This window comes from Vombatus ursinus, unplaced genomic scaffold (assembly GCF_900497805.2).
Source record: "Vombatus ursinus unplaced genomic scaffold, bare-nosed wombat genome assembly UNPS02007284.1, whole genome shotgun sequence".
In the NCBI taxonomy this organism is placed as follows: domain Eukaryota; kingdom Metazoa; phylum Chordata; class Mammalia; order Diprotodontia; family Vombatidae; genus Vombatus; species Vombatus ursinus.
Genome location: NW_020947062.1, coordinates 17,686,053 through 17,708,945, shown reverse-complemented (window position 1 = coordinate 17,708,945; position 22,893 = coordinate 17,686,053). Strand labels below are relative to the sequence as shown.

The window sequence follows — 22,893 nt, the reverse complement described above, 5'->3', positions numbered from 1 at the left end:
ACACACACACACACACACACACACACACACTGATCCCCACTTTTATCAGAAATTTTATTTCTTTTTGGATCTTGTATGCATAGTACTTTGTACTTCTCCTATCATAAGTTATTCTGTATTCCAGTTATTTGTGTATGTGGCATATCTGTATTTAGACTGTAACCTCCATGAAGAGTTTAGGACATTATTTATCTTTGTTCCTTTCCAAGAACCTAGGAGAATGCTGTGCATATATTAGTTTCATATTGATACATGCCTGATAATGTTAATGTGTCCAACCACAAAGAAAAGATAGTCTATTCTTCATTTATCATGAAAAACATTAACTCGTCTAAAAAGGGCATTCTACCTTTAGACATTCCTTTAGGTGGGCTACATGGCATCTCTGTGTATCTAATTTGTGGTGACGTTTCGACAACACTGCACGTTTCTGATACAAGACATGGAGCCTGAAAAAGAAAAAGAAAATAAGATAGGATAATTTACCCTAAATGCCTTATTTCTTTAAGCTGTTCTAGTTCAGTTTCAAGATAAATATTTTCTCCAAGTCACAGTTTAGAGATAAAGAAACTTTAGACAGAGATAAATGGAACAGTTAAACATGGCTATAAAATAAATAAATTGTACTGAGAATCAAATATTAGAGAATTTTGATCTCCATTTTCTATTCATTTTATCAGACAAGTGCATCTCGATTACTTCTGTTTAAAATTAATTTTAATCTTTAATCCTTTGTTCAACAGTCTTTTACTGACTAAATATATATGTATATTTGTTGCATTTTATTCAGTAAAGAGTGTATTTAAAAGCATTGCTTTTTTTTTTTGCATTTGTTGGGGAGGTTTTCACACTCAGTACATGGTCAACTTTTTAAAGGTGCCATACAGAGCTGAGAAATATGTATTCTCCTTTCTATCCTCATTCAATAATGACTAGAATTCTATCTTTTTTAGATAGAATTTCTAACTTTTTTAGAATTTTATTTAGGTCTTTAAATTATTTCTGGTATAATTTTTATTTAGATTTATCTGGGTCTGAAAGGGTATATACATTGAAATCTTATTTTCATCTGTAACGTGTTCAGCTTTTCTTTTAAGTATTTAGACGCTACGTCATGTACTGCACATACGTTAATTATTGATATTAATTCATTGCCTATGGTACCTTTTGGCAAATAGTGATTTCCCTATTGTGGTAGAAGCAATATCCCAATCCCTGCCCCCATGCAAGTTAGACTATGTTTTTCCTTAAAAGGTATTGATATTGTCCTCTGGGCTACTGACATCACGTCCTCATCACCTGAGTATAAAGTTCATACTAGGAGCTTCAGCTCTCTGATGCTTGGTTTGCAGATCATGATAGGTAATTAAGGCAAGAAGGCTGAGTCAACTTGAGGTGATTTCAGTTCCTATTTTTGTTGAATATCCTTCTTCTGCCATGACTACGTAAATCTTTTTTTTTATTAATTGTTGAAGGATCTCTGAGTTCCTCATTTTGTTCCAATATTGAACCTAAACTACCAAGGTATTGGCTGACTCATTTTTTTTCCAGCTTTACTTACATAATTGGGACTCTGTTAGGGCCACATTGTCTAGAGGGAACATGAACATCTTGATCATTCTTTATCTGTATTTTCTGGGATCCTGATTCTACTTTCTCCAGTAGTACTAAATGCTGAGTTTTTCAAGAATCTTCATGATAAAGGAATAGGGGCTAAGGACGAGAATCTTAAAACTTTTATTGTACCAAAAGTAGACTGATTTAGGGCAAAATCTGATTGCTACCCTTCTGGTCTGAGCTTGAAACTGCTGACCTTGGTTTGAGTCTGGGTGACACAACGGTAAGCCGGTCTCTGGTTGAGGCTCCAGTGCGCTGCTGGTGGCTCTAGTCCATGTTAGTAAGTTAAAAGGATCTGCAAATTCAAAGTGACAAAACTGCAGGTTTGCTCTTCTTCTGAGTTCTGTGTCCTATTTAGGTGCAGGCTTTAAAATATGCGAGGGACTAAATCCAAGAATGGCTCTTGGGACAGAGTTACATAGCTGTGACTTGCTTCTATTTCTGTTCCTTGTCCAGTACAAAGCCTCAGTCCTGTGACTACTCTTTGCCCTGATACACTACCACAGGGCACATCCATGGATCAGTCACTCTTAGGTGCAGGAGGTCCTTTCAATCTGTACTGGATTTGGGACCCAGCTCTGCAGTCAAAGTGACCGAGCTGACAGCTCCTGTTACTTGCTCCCCAAACAGCTTCAGGTTATGACCTTGAAGGGTAAATAACTACTTCTTGCTTTAGTACGGTCAGAAATCCTGCTTAGTTTTAGAGATGGAAGGCCCTATACTCTACCTTCCGGGCTAGATTTGGTCCCAAGTACCTATAGATCTCTGACTCCTTCAGCTGATGTCAGCTGGAAAAATGAAGTATTGTAAATTTTCCTTATTATACCTTGGTCTGGTGTACTTTGCAGGTATTTATTGGAACAGCTGTGGGTAAGAGCTGGCCCATACTACTTCCTCCTAACTACCACATTTTCTTAAAGTTTATGTTTGAACGTGTCAGGCCCTCTTTGCAATAAATTCCATCTCTAGGATTAAATTTTTTTTATCTTCATTTCATCCTTATTTAATTTCTGTGTATGTTATTTGCAAATAAGTAAACATATACATATTTGTGGTGTATACTCAATATTTTTACTGATAGGTCTGCATGATCAAAAAACATTTGAAGACCACACTGTCTTAGATAATAAAGATAAAATTCCAGTTTTTAAAAACGAAGTGCATTATTAGCTAGCTAAATATTTCTCATGATTCCTTTCTTTCAGCTTCCTTCAATTGCCCTTACCCTGGGAGGCAATGGCAGCAGAAGGAAAAGAACTCCATCACAGGAATCAGTAGACTTGAGTTTTAAAATTCCAGCTCTGCTGCTAACTTGCTGTGATCTTGAATAGTCCTATCCTTTCTCTGGGGCTGTTCTCCCATTTGTAAAATGAGGGGATGATACTTAGAACATCACCACCCTAGAATTTAAAAATTGGAGTTCATCATTCCTCATATTCTATTTTTTCAAGTATAAAACTCTCAGTAGAGGCTTTTGAAGAACACAATCTGATAAGGACTAAATAAGTGGATCCAGTGAGGTAACCTTCTTAGTGCAGAGGTAGCCGAGGAGGAGCTGGAAAAGTTTCTGTAATATAGCTGTGTCCTGGTTCTCATTCTACATCTGACCACTCATCAGTCTCCTTAGCTAAATCAACATACAAATTCTGCATCTTTAGTATGTGTGTCCTCCATAGCACAGTCTTGGGACTCCTATGGTTTCAATTAGCATTTCTACACAGTTGTCTCTCAGATTTACATGTTCAGCTCTAGTCTCTTTCCTGAGCTCATGTGCCTGCCAGAAATCTCCTGGATGTCCTATCAGAATCTCAAACATACATGCACACATACATATCATTATTTTCTCCTAAACTCTCCTATAAAATTCACCATTTCTATTGAGGCCACCACCTAGTTCCCAGTCATCCCTTTTTTAAACCTCAGATTAATCCCTAAATCTTTCTTTTCCCTCACTATTCCACCCTCTTTCACATATAACCAATCAGTGGGCAAGTCTTGTTAAATATACCACACCACAACAGTCGCTGTACCCATTTCCTTCTTGATATCCAGCAATCTACCACATCTCCCAGGCCCTCATCATCTCTCACACCTGATTGACTATAGTAGGTCTCCTGGTTTTTAACCTTCCACACTCTTAAATTTGTTCACTATACAATATTACAAAATTACAGGTCTGACCATATCACACTCTTGCTCAAAAACCTTCATGGACTCCCTATTACCTCTAAGAAAAAATACAAACAGCCTCACATTAAGGCCTTCCAACAATGTAGGTCCAAATGACCTCTCCAGACTTATTTCACACTATTCCACTTGATGAACCCTATCAACTCTAATCAAATTGTACAAGTAGTTACTATCCAAACTCCACAGTTCCTCTCCTGTACATTCATACAGGCCATCTCCTATGTCTGGAATGTACCACTTCCTCATCTAGACTTCTCAGATTCCAAGGCTTAATTCATGTGTCATTTCCTCTGTGAAGCCTTTTCTCATCTACCTCGTTGCTAGTATTCTCTTCTTCTTTAAATTATCTTGCATTATTATGCGGGCTGTATTTTTCCAGTAGAATGTAAGTTCCTGGAAGGCAGGGAATCTTTAGTTTTGGCCTCTGTACTCTCAGTAACGTTGTGGGCCTACAATTTCTTCTTTTGGATCACTTGAAACTTTAATTTTCTTGAGTAAGAATTGGAATAAGGGATCACTGAAAAATGTGTAACTAGAGAAGGACATTGTATGGCTATATATTGAATGTGAGGGATGAAATATGAACAGCTTGAATGCTTCACTTGATTCAATACCCACAAAATGCAAAACAATGACCTACAGAGAGGACTCCCATCTTTTGGGTTCTACATCTGTGATGGGAGAACTTGGCCAATAATTGTTCAGGATGAAAGGGCATGGATAAGTTACAATCTGTACCAATGGAAGGAATATCCATGTTGATGACATCATAAAGCTAGTGCCATAATAAAATTATGAATTATGTACCCAGCACATGGCACGGTGCCTTGCACATAGCAAGCACTTCACATATAAGGAATTACTGAACTGAAGGAATAGAAGGAAGAAACTCCTTAGAGCCCTTTCCAAGGTCATAACTGATAGCTCATTTTATTGGTTCATATTTTCTCATTGAGAATAAATTACTATAAATGAGGGTTGCATTCTGAGAAGATGGTGGAGTAGGTCAGAAATTTTCAGGCTCTTCAGATTTCCTCCACAAACAAACAGAAAATCTCTATGAAACGAACACAGAGTAGCAAGAATAAAGGGGTAAAGCAGTTGTCCTCCCAAGACATCTTGAGAGGATCTCAGAAAAGACTCCAGGGCCCTTTGACCCAGCAATACCACTTCCAGGTCTGTATCCCAGAGATCATACAAATGGGAAAAGGACCCACATGTAAAAAATATTTATAACAGTTCTTTTTGTGGTGGCAAAGAATTAGAAATTGAGGGGATGCCCATCCATTGGGGAACGGTTGAAAAAGTTGTGGTGTATGAATGTAACGGAATACTATTGGAATGGAATACTATGATGAACAGGCAGACTTCAAAAAAACCTGGAAAGACTTATATGAACTGATGCAGAGTGAAATGAGCAGAGTCAGGAGAACATTGTACACAGTAATAGCCATACCATGTGATGAATGACTTTAATAGATTTGGTCATTCACAGCAATGCAAGAATCTAAGACATCTTCAAAAGACTCACAATGGAAAATACTATCCACATCCAGAGAAAGAACTATGGAGTCTGAATGCAGATGGAAGCATACTATTTGCTCTCCTTTTCCTTTGTTGTTTTGTTTTATTGCTTCATTCTCGTGGTTTCTCCCATTAGTTCTAATTGTCCTTTAAATCATGACTAATGGGAAATATGCTTAATATGAATGTATATATAGAACCTATATCAGATTGTACACTGTCTTGAGGGTGGGGGAGAGAAGTGAGAGGGAAAGAAAATTTAAAACTCAAAATCTTATGGAAGTGAATGTTGAAAACTAAAAATAAATTATCCAAAAAAAAAAAAAGACTACAGGGGCTGAGACTGGGTCTGAATGAAGTGTCAACACCTCTAGGTTGAGTTCACTGAATCAATAAACAGTAGACCCTGAGAGAAGCAGACTAGGCCTCAAGAAATTTCGCCTAAATTTTTAGGAACTTTCATCTAAAGAACATCAGATGCTGAGTGAGGGAAGATTGAAAGAACCCCTGCTGTTTCCGGAAGTCAGGCCTAGTGGTGCTGACCAGACATGACCCCCAGCTGTGACTTTGGGTAAGGAGTGAGCAGAAGCCTGGTGAGTATGATACCACAGGGAGCAAGAACATTTTTGAGACAGCATGGCTAGAGCTTAGGGGAGGAAGAGTGGAGTCCCTGAGGTTGAGATCCTGGACAGGATTCAGAAAATAGTAAGAAGGACCTAGGGCAACACTACCTACAACTTAGAATTAAAAACTTGATTATAATAATATTAAGCTGTTAAATAAAAATAAGACATTAAAAGTAAAAATGTTACAGTAAGCAAAGGAAAAAGAAACTGACCACTGATAGCTACTTTTGCATGAAAGAAGTTCTGGGTTCATATTCAGAAGATAGTGAGGTTTAAAAAAAAAGCCTACCCTAAAGAGTAATGTTAAGTGGTTACATGTCCAAAAAGAAATCTTGGAAGAACTTAAAAAGGAATTCAAAAATGAAATAAGAAAGGAGGAAAAATTAGAAAAAAAAATAAAAGCAATCCAAGAAAATTATGAAAAAAAGTTAACCAATCAGAAAAGGAGATACAAAATCTTAAGAAAGAAAATTCCTAAAAAACTAGAATCAAGTAAGTAGAATTGAATGACATTATAAGACACCAAGATATAATAAAACTAGAAAAAAATAGAAAAGAATATGAAAGAGAAACAACTGATCTAAAGAACAGATCAAGGAGAGACAATATGAGAACTGTTAGAATACCTGAAAGTTACGATAAAAGAAAAAAGAATCTGGATGCAATGTTACAAGAAATTATTAAGGAAAATTTCTCTGAAGCTCTAGAACAAAAGGGTAAAGTAGAAATAGAAAGAATCCACCAATCATTACCTGAAAGAGATTCTAGGAAGAAAACTTACAGGAATGTCATGGTCAAGTTTCAAAATTCCCAGGCTAAAGAGAAAATATTGCAAGCAACAAGAAAAAAACAATTTAAATACTGTGGAAAACCAATCAAGATTTCACAAGACCCACTAGCTTCTACAAGACCATAGGTCTTGGCACATTATATTTTGAAGAGCAAAGGAGTATGGTTGTATCCCAGAATAACTTATCCAGCAAAATTGAGTATAATCCTGAATTTTAAAAATGGACATTTGATGAACTGAAAGACTTTCAGGTATTTGTAATAAAAAGACCAGAACTTAATGGAAAATTTGATATAAAAGACCTAGAGGAAACATAAGGAAATCATTAAAGACTAATTATATGGCACTGATAAAGGTTAAACTGTTTACTTATGACATATAAAAACATCATCAGTATTCTTATAACTGTCACCATTACTAAGGTAGTTTGAAAGAAAGGTTGTGGCTGAGTTGTGTATAAGGTGACTCTAAAAAACAAAATTGGGTAGGAAAAGGTATAAAGGAGCAATTATCTCATAAAAACAGGATATGAAAGGAAGAACAAATATAGAGGAAATAGGTGGGGGTGGAGGGTTGGTAATGTTGGAATCTTACTCTTATCTGAGTTGAGGAGGAAACAAAGTGTGCATCTGAAGAGGTTTAGAAAACTTCTAGAGGTGAGAATACTGTGGTATAATGTGGGGGAGGGACTTTTAAAAGGGTATATAGAGTAAGATTAAGAGGGTGAGTAAATGTGGGTAAAATAAGGAATAAGAGGCTAAGGGGAAAAGATAAAGTAACATGGAGAGGCTGAAATGGAAATAGTGAGTAAAAATAAGACGTAGAGAAATTCACAAATAGAAATTATAGCTTTGAATGTGAATGGGATGAACTCACCCATAAAACAGAAATGGATAGCAGAACAGATTAAAAATCAGAATCCAACAATAGGTTGTTTCAAGAAACACATTTACAAATGAGATACACAGGGTTAAAATAGAGGGTTGAAGTAGAATTTATTATGTATCAGCTGATAAAAAAAAGGCAGGGGCAGCAATGATCTCAGACAAAGTTATGGCTAAAATAGATTTAATTAAAAGACTTAAATGAGTTAACTACATTTGGATAAAAGGTACCATAGACAATGAAGCAATATCAATACTGAACCTATATGCACCAAATTCTACAGCATCTAAATCAATAAAAGAAAAATTAAATGATTTACAAGTGGAGATATAGTAGGGGACTTTAATCTTACCTTCTTACAACTAGATAAATCTAATAAAAAATAAATAAGAAAAGTTAAAGAAATGAATAGAGTTTTAGATAAACTTGATACAGTCGATATCTGGAGAGAACTGAATGGAAATAGAAAGGAACGCACCTTTTTCTCTGTGATTTGTGGTACCTTTACAAAGACTGATCATATATTAGTAAATAAAAATATTATAGTTAAAAATAGAAATATTAAAAGTATCCTTATCAGATCACAATGCAATAAAAATATAATGTATTTAGTAAGAGATCAAGGAAACATAAATCAAAAACTAATGGGAGATTAACCAAACTCATCTTAAACTGACTTAATGAGTCGGTCAAATAACAAATCATAGAAATAATAATATCATTAAAGAGAATGACAATCATTCCCCAATTAATAAATGGTCAAAGGATATGAACAGGCAGTTCTCAGATGTAGAAATTAAAGCCATCTATAGTCATATGAAAAAATGCTCTAAATCACTATTGATTAGAGAAATGCAAATCAAAACAACTCTGAGGTACCACATCACACTATCACATTGACCAACATGACAAAACAGGAAAATGATAAATGTTGGAGAAGATGTGGGAAAATTGGAACACTAATGCATTGCTGATGGAGTCATGAAATGATCCAACCATTTTGGAGAGCAATTTGGAACTATGCCCAAAGGGCTATAAAAATGTGCATACCCTTTGACCCAGCAATAGCACTACTAGGTCTGTATCCCAAAGACATCATAAAAAATGGAAAAGGACCCACATATACAAAATTATTTATAGTATCTTTTTTTGTGATGGCCAGGAATTGGAAATTGAGGGGATGCCCATCAATTGGGGAATGGCTGAACAAGTACATGAATGTAATGGAATACTATTGTGCTATATGAAATGATGAGAAGACAGACTTCAGAAAAACCTGGAAAGACTTGTATGGACTGATGCTGAGTGAAGTGAGCAGAACCAAGAGAATGTTGTACACAGTAACAGCCATATTGTGCAATGACTAACACTGATAGACTTAACCCTTCTTAGCAATGCAAGATCTAAGACATCTCCAAAGGTCTCATGATAGAAAATGCTATCCACATCCAAAGAAAGAACTATGGAGTTTGAATGCAGATTGAAGCACGCTATTTGCTATTTTTTTCTTTTGTTTTGTTTCCTCTTTCTTGTGGTTCCTGCTATTGGCTCTAATTTTTCCTTACAACATGACTAATGTGAAAATACGTTTAATAGGAATGTATATGTAAAGCCTGTATCGGATTGTGCACTGTCTTGGGGAGCGGAGGGGTAATTTAAAACTCAAAAGCTCATGAAGTGATTGTTGATAAATCAAAATAAATTAATGAAAAAAATAAAGAGAATGACAATAATGTGATAACATATCAAAACTTATGGGATACAGCAAAAGCAGTGATTGGAGGAAAATTTCTCTCTCTAAATGATTATATCAATAAAATAGAGAAAGAACAAAACAAACTATAAATTTGCAATTAAATACTAAATTGAAAATCCTAAAAATTAAAGGTGAGATTAATAAAATTGAGAGTAAAAAAACTGAATTAATAAACTAGGAGTGATTTTATGAAAAAACAAAGAAAACAGATAAACAACTGGTTAATTTGATAAAAAAAAAGAGAAGAAACCAAATCACTAGTATCAAAAATGAAAAGGGTGAATATACCATTAATGAAGAAAAAATTAAAACAAACTGCCTAGATTATCAGAAGAGGAAATAGAATATCTAAATAAATCCTTTTAGAAAAAGAAATGATATAAATATTAAAAATTTAAAAAATCATGGTTATAGCAATAGGTACAGAAAAAGCTTTTGATAAAGTTCAATACTCATTCTCATTAAAAAATACTTGAAAGTCTTGGTACAAATGGATTTTTCCTTAAATTGATAAAAAGCATTTATCTAAAACCATCAGGAAGTATTATTTGTAATGGGGATAAACTAGAAGTCTTCCCAGTAAAATCATGTGTGAATCAAGGATGCCCACTGTCACCACTATTATTCAGTATTGTATTGGAAATCCTAACAATAGTAATAAGAGAAGAAAAAGAAGGGATCAGAATAGGGAATGAGGTAATAAGCAATTTTACATATATCTATATATCTATCTATCTATATACACTTATTTGTGTTTAATGGTAGCCATCTCTAGGGTGGGGGGAAAGAAGAAAAAAATTTACATGTTAATTTTGTTGTATATTTGAAAGGAATAGCAAGGTATTCATAGTAGATTTACAGTTTCATATTCAATCATCTTTCTTATTCTACTGTGTTATGGAAATGCTTGTTTTATTCCATAAATTAAAGATAAAAAAAGAATAAACTACTGAAAGAGTCTTTTATTTTTTTCATGAAAAGTGTCCATTACATTTCCCAGCTTATAGACAGCTTGATGAGTTAATGATAATATGATAAATCAAAGCTAGAAAGATCTTTACAAACCATCTGGCCCTAACCACTCATTTCACTGAGTGAGAAACTGAGATCCTAAAAATGAAGTGGCTTATCCATTCCTCTTTGCCTAACCAACTATGACTCATCTTCTAAGCCTTTACTCAAGTGTCCTATCTTTAATGCTTTTCCTGGCTATATCAGTCTTTTCCTCCCCTGAGTCACTGCTATCCGTATAGTCATTAACTCATATAGTAGTTAAATGACTGAATATTGGATATAGCTACTAGTATATTGAAAGTCAGATAAAGCATGGGTTGAGGAAAAAGACCAAAGGATTATTTCCCAGGAATGTTTTTCTTCTTCTGAACTTGTGCATGACTAAGATTTTTGTACTGATCTAATCTTTGAGTTTTGTGGATATGATATTCCCCATTGATCCAGATGCGCCTTAAGGATGAAGCCCAGAATCAACCCCATACCCAGTGACAGAGCATATCTCCTTGTGGCAACAAGAGCTAACCTGCTAAGTGATAGACCATCAAAGCATCTCTGGGAAGACCACCTAGTGACATTGTATACATCATATATATATATATATATATATATATATATATAGTTACTTGACTCTCCCATTAGAATGTGACTTCTATGAGAACTGGATCTCTCTTTTTTACTTTTCTTTATATGATAAGCACTTAGTACAGTGCCTGGAAAATACATGGTAAGTGTTCAATAAATGTTCAATGAGTGACATTTTTTTTTTGAGATGCATAAAGAGTCATTGGAGAATTTTATCTTTTCCCATAATTTTACCTTTTCTAATTTGATTCAACTGCTCCATAAGCCACTATATCTAACAATTAAATGTTACTTAAAGAATTATATTACTTGTCATTGAAAGTTAGATAAAAACATACCCATCAAAATACTGAACCACTTTCTAGTGGAGCATGAATTTTGAGATCACTACAAGGGAAAGAGAAGTACTTTACCTTATCCTGTAGCTTATCATCTGAGCATAATTTGAACTTTATTCTCAGGCTGAGAATAAGGAACTTTATTTAAATAGTTCAATTTGAAAATGCTTCATTTTTTATGTCATTATTATGACATGGATTCCATAGCCCATGGGTTTATGACCATTTGGTCAATCTTAAACTTACCTCAAACCTGCCTGTCTCTGTTGATGAAAAGCTTCCCAGTAATCCCATATTTTTCTCACCAATGGTGAAAGAGGAGTTTGTTTGCTATGAATTAAAAAAAAACTTGAAACATGGAACTGGATTACAGAAACAGATATTATTTTAAGACTAATAATAAAAACTAATTCTTACTGCAAGTAGAATAGAGGACAAACATTTAACAGTAGAAAATCTATTATTATAAGTTAAGTGTTAAATCGAACATTGAGGTTGACTAAATAAATTATTTTTGCTCTTAGGACAAAACTTATTACCCTGAAGAGAATCATATGGCTTAGCTGGTATGTGGCAACACATGGTTGAAATTCTGTATTGGTTTGAAAAGAAAACTGGTAAGACACTTGAATTATTAAATAATGAGATTTTGATAACTTTTGTCCAATTACTTTGTACTATAATTTTATAGTTTGATTTTTTTTTAGTATACCATTGCTAGGTTAGTAACAAATGGTTCAGAAATCCTATTTTCTAACTGCTAAATTTACATGCATCATAGTGATTACAAATCTACAATTATAAGAGGATATTAAATATTTTGTTTTGAATTAATTTATTTTGAGATTTCAAAATTAAGGAAATATAGTAGGACACATTCATCTTAAATCACCCAATGATGCAAAGCAGGCAAATAAACAAGGCAAAGATAGATGGAGGCACCAATTTTTAAAAACAAATTTTACAATGCTACTTTGAAGTAATACAAATACTCAAGTCAAAAGGAAAGGAGATAAATTTTGAATATGGGATTCTTTAATCACTGGAGAAATTTCTATGGTCCTTGGAAGGTGACTGGGGTATCTGGCCTGGACCAGTAGTAAAAAAAAAAAAAAAAAAGCATGTTGTTTTGAAAGGACATATTGTCTTCAAAGTATTGTGTTTTTTACATATATAAACACACACATATATGTGTGTGTGTGTGTATACACACACACACTGTCATGAGTGACTATATTCATTAGAAACAGTTCATCTTCATCCCTTTTCAAGAAAGTTTTTTAAAAATTAGTCTACCACTTATTTTTTTCCCTGGGGCAAATCCTATCATTTGGTCATAGAAAATATTGGGAAAATAATAAATCGCATTTCAAAAAAAATCAGCTTTATGGACAATTTTGCTGCACCAAAATCTCATTAAAAAATTGAGTTTATCCTTTGCAATTACTGTCTTGCCAATTCTATACTTCAAATCACCTCAACCCCCTCCTTTACACTCCAGTCTCTTCTCCTTTCTTCTAATCTCCTAAGAAGAGGAGGCCCTTCTCCTTACCCATGCCAACCCCCCTACCTGAACCCTTAGTCCCATCACCTCCTCTCTCCACTGCCTGTTTATCTTTTCAATAGTGTTCATTCTCCCCTTAGTTTTTAATCTCTCCTTTTCCACTGGCTCATTTATCACACCTAGGAGAAAAGAATGAAACAGAAAATTATTCCAGGATAATTTTGAGAGAATCTATTTCAAAATTGAGTATATAAACTATTGCCCAGGTATCAGAAATGCCTAGTTATCAAGTTTACCTGAACCTAAAGAATTTATTTCTTTTATGTTGCCTAATTGGCAATAAACAATTTAATTCATTCAGTTGTTTGGTTTCCATGCCAGCAGTTTAGTTTGATTCTTTAGTTCACAAGACGTAACCTAAAAACCAAATTTACATCAGGCCACCATTTTTCCTTTGTTCTTTTTGAAGGAATGAGAAAGTTGGAGGGAAAAGAAGAGAAAGATGAGAAAAGAACTAAATTAGATCCAGGTACAGTAAGAGAAAAAGTTCCAGAGCTCCAGAAAGAACATATAAGCCAGAGTAAGGTGGGAAGCATCAGAAGACTGCATCACAACATGAAAACACACAGAAAAGGGAGAGATCCAGGCAAAGACATAGAGAGAACAAGCATACAAGAGAGCCATATAGAGCTAGAGCCATATAGAGCTAGAGCCAAAGACAGAAAACTACCAAGCCACAGAAGCCCGTTGACAATGCCAGCCAGTGGTAAAGACAGGAACTAATCTAGGTAATCTCACAGTCCAAATGTTACAGTCACCTTTGCCATTAGAATAGTAAACATACTATAATTACTATAATCAATTCAAGTAATAAATCAAGCTAATTTTACATAGTGAGATCCATGATAAAATTCTTTAAAATAAATTTTTATTGATATCTTTAGTTTTTACATCACTTACATTTCTAAAATTTAGCCATTCCCTATCCCCCTTCCAGTGATACCCTTACAATAAAGAATAAACGAGATACCTCTCTCCCCCACCCCTAAATGTAACAAGGATTTCAGAACTGACTGGAATTCTGGGATTTTTAGTTCAGGACAAATATTCCCTCAAAGCCCCACGAGTGATTTGGACTATTGCCATCTGTTAGCCCAAAGGAGGGCTGAATACTTTCTGTGAATTTTAAAAGGGACATATATGATCTATGAAAGAGCAGACTGTGAAGTGGGTAGTTAAGAGTCCCCAGTCTTGCCCAGGACTTAATAAACAGAACTGGAAAGCACTGATGGCACAGATGAAACCAACAGAAGACACCAAAAGAAGAAATTGAAAGGATGGTGGAGTTGCAGAAGAAAAGGGAGAGACATTTAGGTGAATTATTCTGCATCTTTAGAAATCTCAGAACAGAGCAGTAGGGCTGAGGTGATAAGTAGTACTTACTTTTTCAAGGATGGAGGGAAGTTCAAAAAATGGTTTGTCCTCTTTCCCAACTTTTTTCCTTGCTTGTCTAATAATAGACATCCTAATATATTACAATCACCTCTTTTACCTAATTATTTCCTGTACCTACCTTGTGTTAAACAGAGAGAGGCCAAGGGTTAGTTGTTAGATTTAAAAAAAAAATTAAATTAGGGCAGACAGCCAGACCTCTGAATGTTAATAATTTTACTAATTCAGGGCTCTGAAAATGTCATTTTCCTGATTTTTTCCTCAGATCTAAACTCCATAAAACAGCAGAGAGGATATCACATAGACCTGAGGGCCAACATACTGCCCCTTGGCTAAGGAGTATGCTAAGTGTTGTAACTGAGTGTTAAAAAACTCTCTGAAGAGATAGATTAGAAAAGAAAAAGTAGTGACTAATGAAAGGTTCATAATGTATACTACCCACAGGGAGAAGATAGGCAAGGCCTGAGAATTCTGCTTTGTCCAGTCTAGTAGTGAGAAAAAAGCAAGAAAGATTGAGTACTGGTAGAACAACTCTGCCCTCCACAGCAACACCTAATACTGTTACATTAGCAAAAATAACCAGCATATTGAAAAAGAATGACATATGTAGTATTTCTCACCCATAGCCCCCCCCCCCTTGCAAAGAAAATGGGGGAGGTATCTTTTTATCTCTTTTCTTTGGAATCAAGCTTAAATAATTTAGTGCTGATTTATTTGTTGTTGTAGTTTGTTTATATTTTTATAATCATTGTATATATTTTATCCTGGTAATGCTTTCTTCACCTTGCAAAAGTTCACATGAGACTTCTCATGAGATGTTGTATTCATTCTCAAGAGATGTTGGATTTGTTATATTAGATATTTCTTATAACACAGTAATGTTCTATTACATTAATCTATCATAATTTGTTCAGTCATTACCCAATTGACTGATATCTCTTTTGTTTCCAATTCTTTGCTACTACAAATAGTACTACCATAAATAATTTAGTGTCTTTGGGACCTTTCTGTCAGTGACCTCCTTAGGTACAGGTCCACCAGTGGAGTCCCTAGGTCAAAGATAGACATTTTAGTTACTTTCTTTTAAAATTCTAAATTTCTTTCTAGTATGGCTGGACCAATTCACATTTCCACTGACAATGAATTTTTAAAATCTACTATATATATATGTAAATAGATATAGATATAGATACAGATAGAGAGAGATAGATATTATAGACATCTATCTCTCTATCTTTATATATATATATATACATCTCTCTATATATTGTTAAATATTTCCCAGTTACATGTAAAATATTTTTAACATTCATTAAAAAATATTTTAAGCTTCAAATTCTCTCCTTCCCTTTGGCCCCTCCACCCTCTATGAGAAGGCAAATGATTTGATATTGATTATACATGAAGTCATGCTTAAAGCTATTTCTACATTTGCCATGTTGCAAAAAGAAACACAAACAAAAAAAAAACACTGGAAAAACAAAGTTTAAAAAAAAGTATGCTTCAGGTGGAACCAAGATGGCAGAGAAAGGCAAGGACTCATCTGAGCTCTTCCCCAAACCCCTGCAAATACCTTTAAATAATGACTCTAAACAAATTCTACAGTGGCAGAACCCACAAAAAGACAGAATGAAACCATTTTCCAGCCCAAGACAACTTAAAAGGTCTGTCACATCTGGGTGAGAGTGGAGCACAGTCCAGCACAGGATATACCAGCACAATGCTGGCCCCAGGAAACCAGGAGTAGGCCTTAGCAGCCAATGAATCAGCAGCAGCAGCAGCTGCTTCTGGAGCTCTCAGCCAACAGAAGATAAAGGGGTCAAACAACTGGTGAAAAGGAGATTACAGGAGTCTTTTTGCTAGCACTAAGGCAGGATTCTGGTGCTTTGCCCTTCCTTGGATCAGGGTCACAGTCTTGGGTGGCAGTCCCAAGGCAAGGAGGAACATTAGCACACCAAAGCTTGGGCCACAGTGGATTCTCCTCACAGTTCCAGAGTAAAAAAGAGTGCTTGTGGTCACTCACAGACCATAGCACAGGCCAGGAGAGTAGTAAACACCTCCCCTTAGATCATACCACCTTAGAAGAAATGAAAACTTACCGGGAAGTGTCTCTGAAAATAGCTGCACAAAACCCTTGAAGCTTGGAACTGTATGCCCTTCACCCTGGAAACAGAGTCCGACTTTTATAAAGGATTAAAAGTCAAGTAATAGGCTGAGAAAATGAGCAAACAATGGAAAAAAATTCTGACCACAGAAAGTTACTATGAGGACAAGAAAGATCAAAACACATACTCCGAAGAAGATAACAAAGTCAAAGCTTCTACATCCAAAGCCTCCGAGAAAAATATGAATCGGTCTCAGGTCATGGAAGAGCTCAAAAAGGAATTTGAAAATCAAGGGAGAGAGATGGAGGAAAAATTGGGAAGAGAAATGACAACAATGCAAGAAAATCACGAAAAACAAGTCAACAGCTTAGTAAAGGAGACACACGCACACAAAAAAAAAATCCTGAAGAAAACAACTTAAAAAACAGACGAGGCCAAATGGCAAAAGAATTACAAAAAGCCAACGAGAAGAAGAATGCCTTAAAAAGCAGGACTGGCCAAATGGAAAAACAGGCACAAAAATTCACTGAAGAAAACAACTTCTTAAAAATTAGAATTGGACAAATGGAAAAGGAGGTACAAAAGCTCACTGAAGAAAAGAATTCCTTAAAAATTAGAATGGAACAAATGGAAGCTAATGACTTTATGAGAAATCAAGAAACAATAAACCAAAACTAAAAGAATGAAAAAACTGAAGACAATGTGAAATATCTCACTGGAAAAACAACTGACCTGGAAAACAGATCTAGGAGAGATAATTTTAAAATTATTGTACTATCTGAAAGCCATAATCAAAAAAAGAGCCTAGACATCATCTTTCAAGAAATTATCAAGGAAAACTGCCTTGATATTTTAGAACCAGAGGGTAAAATAGAAATTGAAAGAATCCACTGATCACCTCCTAAAAGAGATCCCAAAATGAAACTCCCAGAAATATTACAGCCAAATTCCAGAGTTCCCAGGTCAAGGACAAAATACTGCAAGCAGCCAGAAAGAAACAATTCAAGTATGGTGGAGCCATAACACAAGATAACACAAGATTTATCACCTTCTGCATTAAAGGATTGGAGAGCTTGAAATACGAAATTTTGGAGGGCAAAGGATTACAACCAAGAACCACCTACCCAGCAAAATTGAGAATAATCCTTCAGAGGAAAAAAGAGGACACTCAACAAGACAGAGGACTTTCCTAGATGAAAATACCAGAACCGAATAGAAAATATGACTTTCAAACACAAGACTCAAGAGAAGCATAAAAAGGTAAACAGGAAAGGGAAAACATAAGAGACTTAATAAGGCTAAACTCTTTACATTCTTACATGGGAAGATGATACTTGTAACTCATAAGAACTTTCTTGTTATTAGGGCAGATAGGAATGTATATATAGACAGAGGTCACAGGTGTAAGTTTAATATGAAGGGATGATATATAAAAAATAAAATTAAGGGGTAAGAGAGGAATGTACTGGGAGAAAGGGAAAGGATAAGGTAGAATGAGGTAAATTACCTCACATAAAAGAGGCAAGAAAAAGTTTTTACAGTGGAGGGGAAGATGGGATAGGTGAGGAGTAAGGGAACCTTACTTTTATCAGAATTGGTTCAAAGAAGAAATAATATACACACACAATTGGGTATGGAAATCTATCTTATCCTACAGGAAAGTAAGAGGGGATGGGGGACAAGAAAAGGGGAGGGGTCATATAAGGGAGGTTAGGTTGGGGGAGGCGGTAATCAGAAGCAAAACACTTTTGAGGAGGGACAGGCTGAAAGGAGAGAGAGAACAGAATAAACAAGGGGGGAAATAGGATGGAAGGAAATATAGCTAGCTATAGTAACCACGAAAAAAAAATTTTGAAGCAAGTTTCTCTAATAAAGGTCTTACTTCTCATATATATAGAGAATTGAGTCAAATTTTAAAAAATAAGAGCCATTCTTCAATTGATAAATGATCAAAAGCTATGAACAATTTTTAGATGAAGTAAAGCTATCTATACCCATATGAAAAAAAATGCTCTAACTCACTATTGATTGGAGAAATGCAAATTAAAACAATTCTGAGGTACTACCTCATACCTATTAGATTGGCTAATAGGACAGAAAAGAAAATGACAAATGGTGGGGGGGATGTGGGGGAAAATGAGACATTAATGCATTGTTGGAGTTGTGAACTGATTCAATCATCCTTTTTTTAAAAATTAATTTTTAGTTTTCAACATTCACTTTTATAATATTTTGAGTTCTAAATTTTTCTCCCTCCCTATCCTCCCTTTCCTAAGACAGCATGCAATCTGACATAGGTTATACATGTACAATAATATTAAACATATTTCCATATTAGTCATTTTATGAAAGAAGTGATTCAGCTTTTCTGTAGAGCAATTTGGAACTATGCCCAGAGGGCTATAAAACCATGCATACCCTTTGACCTAGCAATACCACTACTAGGTCTGTATCCCAAAAGAGATAAAAAACAAAAAGGAAAAGGACCTATATGTACAAAAATATTTATAACAGTTCTTTTCTCAGGGCAAAGAATTAGAAATTGAGGGGATGCCCATTGGGTAATGGCTGAATAAACTGTGCTATGTGATTATGATGGAATATTATTGTGCCATAAGAAATGATGAGCAGGATGCTCTCTGAAAAACCTAGAAAGACTTACATGGAAAGTTAAATGTACTGTGTACAAAGTAACATTGTAAGATGATCAGCATGAATGACTCAGCTATTCTCAGCAATACAATGATGCAAGACAACTCTGAAAGACTTAAGATGAAAAATGCTACCTGTCCTCTGAGAAAGAACTGATGGTGTCTGAATACAGATTGAAGCGTACATTTTTCACTTTATTTTTCTTGAGTTTTTTTTTTCTTCCATTCCCCCTTTGGTCTATGTTTTCTTTCACAACATGACGATTTATGGAAATGTTTTACATGACTACACATGTATAACCTATGTTGAATTGCTTGTCTTCTCAGTGAAGGGGCAGAGAGCGGGGAAGGAGGAACAGAGAAGTTTGTAACTCAAAGTTTTAAAAATGAATCTTAAAAATTGTTTCTATATGTAACAGGAAAAATAAAATACTAAAATTTTTTAAAGTATGCTTTAATCTGCATTCAGAGTTTATCATTTCTCTCTCTGGAGGTGGACAGTATTTTTTATCTCAGGTCTTTTGGAATTATCTTAAATCACTGTCTTGATCACAGTAGCTAAGTCTTGATTTTAGATAGACACAACTTATTTTAAGAAAGGCTCCACTGATTCCTATGCTTTCTTGTATTTTTAATAAGAACAGGTTTTGTATTTTCAAAGGCTTTCTCTGCATCTATTGAGATAATCATATGATGTTTGTTACTGATATGATATTGGATTAATTATGCTGATAGTTTTCCTAATATTGACCAGTCCTGCATTCCTGGAATAAATCTGACCTGCTCATAGTGTATGATCTTTGTGATATACTGCTATAATCCCCCTGCTAGTATTTTATTTAACATTTTGCATTGATATTCATAAAGGAAATGGTGTATAGTTTCTCTGGTTTTGCCCTCCCTTGTTTAGATATCAAAACTATATCTGTATCATAAATGGAATTTTGTAGGAGTCCTTCTTTACCTATTTTTCAAATACTTTATATAGCATTGAGATTAATTGTTCCTTAAATGTTTGATAGAATTCACTTATAAATCCATCTGTTCCTGGGGATTTTTGGTTAGGGAGCTCATTAATGGCTAGATTAATTTCTTTTTCTAAGATAAGATTATTTAAGTATTCTATTTTCTCTTCTGTTAATCTGGCAGTTTATATATTTGTAAATATTCATCCATTTCACTTAGATTGTCAGTTTTACTGGCCTAATAATTTAATTTCACCTTTATTAGTGGTGCATTCACCCTTTTCATTTTTTATACTGGTATTTTGGTTTTCTTCTTTCTTTTTTAAAGTCAAATTAACCAATGGTTTATCTATTTTCTTCCCCCCCCCCCACAAAATCTTACTTTTATTTGTTAGTTCATTATTTTTACTTCCAATTTTATGAATCTCTCTTTTGATTTTCAGGAGTTCTATTTCAGTGTTTAATTGGTGAATATTAATTTGTTTATTTTCCAGTTTTCTTTTAGTTGCTTGCCCAATTCATTAATCTGCTCTTTTTTATTGATGTATATGTTTAGAGCTTTAAATTTGCCTCCCGAATACTGCTTTGGCTCCAACTCACAAATTTTAGAATGTTGTTTCATTTTTGCCATTCTCCTCAATGGAATTACTGATTGTTTCTATGATTTTTTTCTCTGACCCAATCATTCTTTCAGACTACATTAGTTTCCAATTAATTCTTAATCTATGCTTCAACAGGTCTTTATTGAATGTAATTTTTGTTACATTATGGTCTGGAAAGGGTACATGTAATAATCCTGTTTTTCTACATGTGGTTGCAAGATTTTTATGTCCTAATACATGGTCAATTTTTTGAAGTTGCCATGTACAGCTGAGAAAAAAGTATACTCCTTTCTATTTCCATTCAATTTTCTTCATAAGTCCATCATATCTAACTTTTCTAAAATTCTGTTCATCTCCTTAACTTCTTTCTTACTTATTTTGTGGTTATATTTATCTAGTTCTGAGAAGGGAAAATTGAAGTCCCCACTGGTATAGTTTTTTGTCTATTTTCATCTGTTATTCACTTAACTTTTCCTTCAAGAATTTGGATGTTATGCCATTTGGTGGATATATGTTTAGTATGGATATTACTTCATTGTCTATGGTGCCTTTTAGCAAGATGTAGTTTCCCTCAACTTTTCCATTAGTTTTATTTTTGCTTTTGCTTTGTCTGAGATCATGATTGCTATCCCTGCCTTTTTTACTTCAGTTGTTCAGTTGTTTTCCAGTTGTGTCTGACTCTTCCTGATCTCATTTGGGACTTTCTTGTCAAAGATACTCGTGTGGTTTGCCATTTCCTTCTCCAGCTCATTTTACAAGTGATTAAACTAAGGCAAAGAGGGATAAGTAACTAGCCCAGGGTCACACAGCTAGTAAGTGCATGAGGCCAGAATTGAATTCAGGAAGATGAGTCTTCCTGCCTCCAGGCCTGGCACTGTGCCACCTAGCTGCCCCATCTTTTTTTTTTTTACTTCAGTTGAAGCATACTAGATTCCCTCATTTTAAGTCTCTGTGTGTGTCTCTGTTTCAAGTGTATTTCTTATAAATAACATACTGTTGGATTCTGGTCTCTAGTCCATTCTGCTATCCACTTCCATTTTATGGGTGAATTCATCTTATTCACATTCAAAGTTATGATTGCTAACTATGTATTTCCCTCCATCCTATTTTCTTCCATTTATCGTTCCTTTTTCTTTATATCATCCCTCTTTTAAAGGATGTTTCGCTTCTGATCAATGCCTTCATTTATCTGCTCTCTCCTTTTTAACACCCTCCCCCTTTGGTTATCCTCTTCCCCTCCTACTTCCCTGTTGGTAAGATAGATTTCTATTACCAATTGAATACACATATACACACTTATTTCCCTCTTTGAACTAATTATAGATATAAGTGAGGTTCAAATATTGTTGGCCCCCTTCATTTTTCCCCTCTGCTGTAAAAGTTCTTCTTTGTATACTTTTTTTATGTGAGATGATTTTACCCAGTCTTTTTTTTTTTAAGGCACTTGGGGTGAAGTGACTTGCCCAAGGTCACACAGCTAGTGTCAAGTGTGTGGTCTGAGGCCAGATTTGAACTCAGGTCCTCCTGACTTCAGGGCTGGTGCTCTATCCACTGCACCACCTAGCTGTCCCCTATTTTCCCCATTCTTCCTCTTCCTTGCCCCTTCTCCCAGTGCATCACTCCTTCTCACCTGTCCATTTTTCTTACATCATCCCAACATAACTGACTTACTCCCACATCCTGTTTAGAATCCTTCTAAACTACTTAATGATGATAAAGTTTTTAGAAGATACACATATCATATTTCCATATAGAAAGGTAAATACCTCCTCAATATCATTTCAGCAATTAATTTTAATTAGTTTTACAAAGGGATAGTCACAGATTCCAGAGGACTAATGATGAAACATACCACCTATGAGGAAAATTAATGTTGGATTATATTTATTACCAATATCTCACTGTGGATCCATCCATTTCCTCAGAAAACAAAGCTTTTCTGAAGGGTGTAATAGAATCAGGTAATTACTTCCAGACTCCAAAGCATCTGCTTGTTAACCACTTGCCTCTGTTTACTCTGTAAACAAAAGCTAGTTTGAGCCAAGGTCCTCCTTAAGAGATGTCTTTGCTGGTTCTCCCCTCTCACCATGATGAAGTAATAGGGAGAAGCTGAAAGTTCTTAGTCCACCTCCTCATTAAAATTTTCACCAGTTAGGGTTGCCAGGGGAGGACTAAAATGAGATACTGTCAGGTTAATCAGAAGTAAAGCACACTTAGGTATAAAGACACTGTCAGTCGTAGCTCTGGGTCTTTTGGAACAAATGAAAGGTAGCCAATAAGACCCTTTTGTGA

General features: G+C 34.9%; 1 protein-coding gene across 1 annotated transcript in view; it reads right to left on the bottom strand.

The window, feature by feature from the left end:
- The window catches only part of MEIKIN (meiotic kinetochore factor), a 153,181-nt gene that overhangs the window by 42,756 nt on the left and 87,532 nt on the right, over positions 1-22,893 (bottom strand). Inside the window, exons 11-12 of the mRNA XM_027849027.1 lie at positions 12,875-13,005; positions 350-449 (exon numbers count right to left, since the gene is read on the bottom strand). Coding sequence (XP_027704828.1) covers positions 350-449; positions 12,875-13,005 — 231 coding nt within the window. The remainder of the gene's footprint in view (positions 1-349; positions 450-12,874; positions 13,006-22,893) is intronic.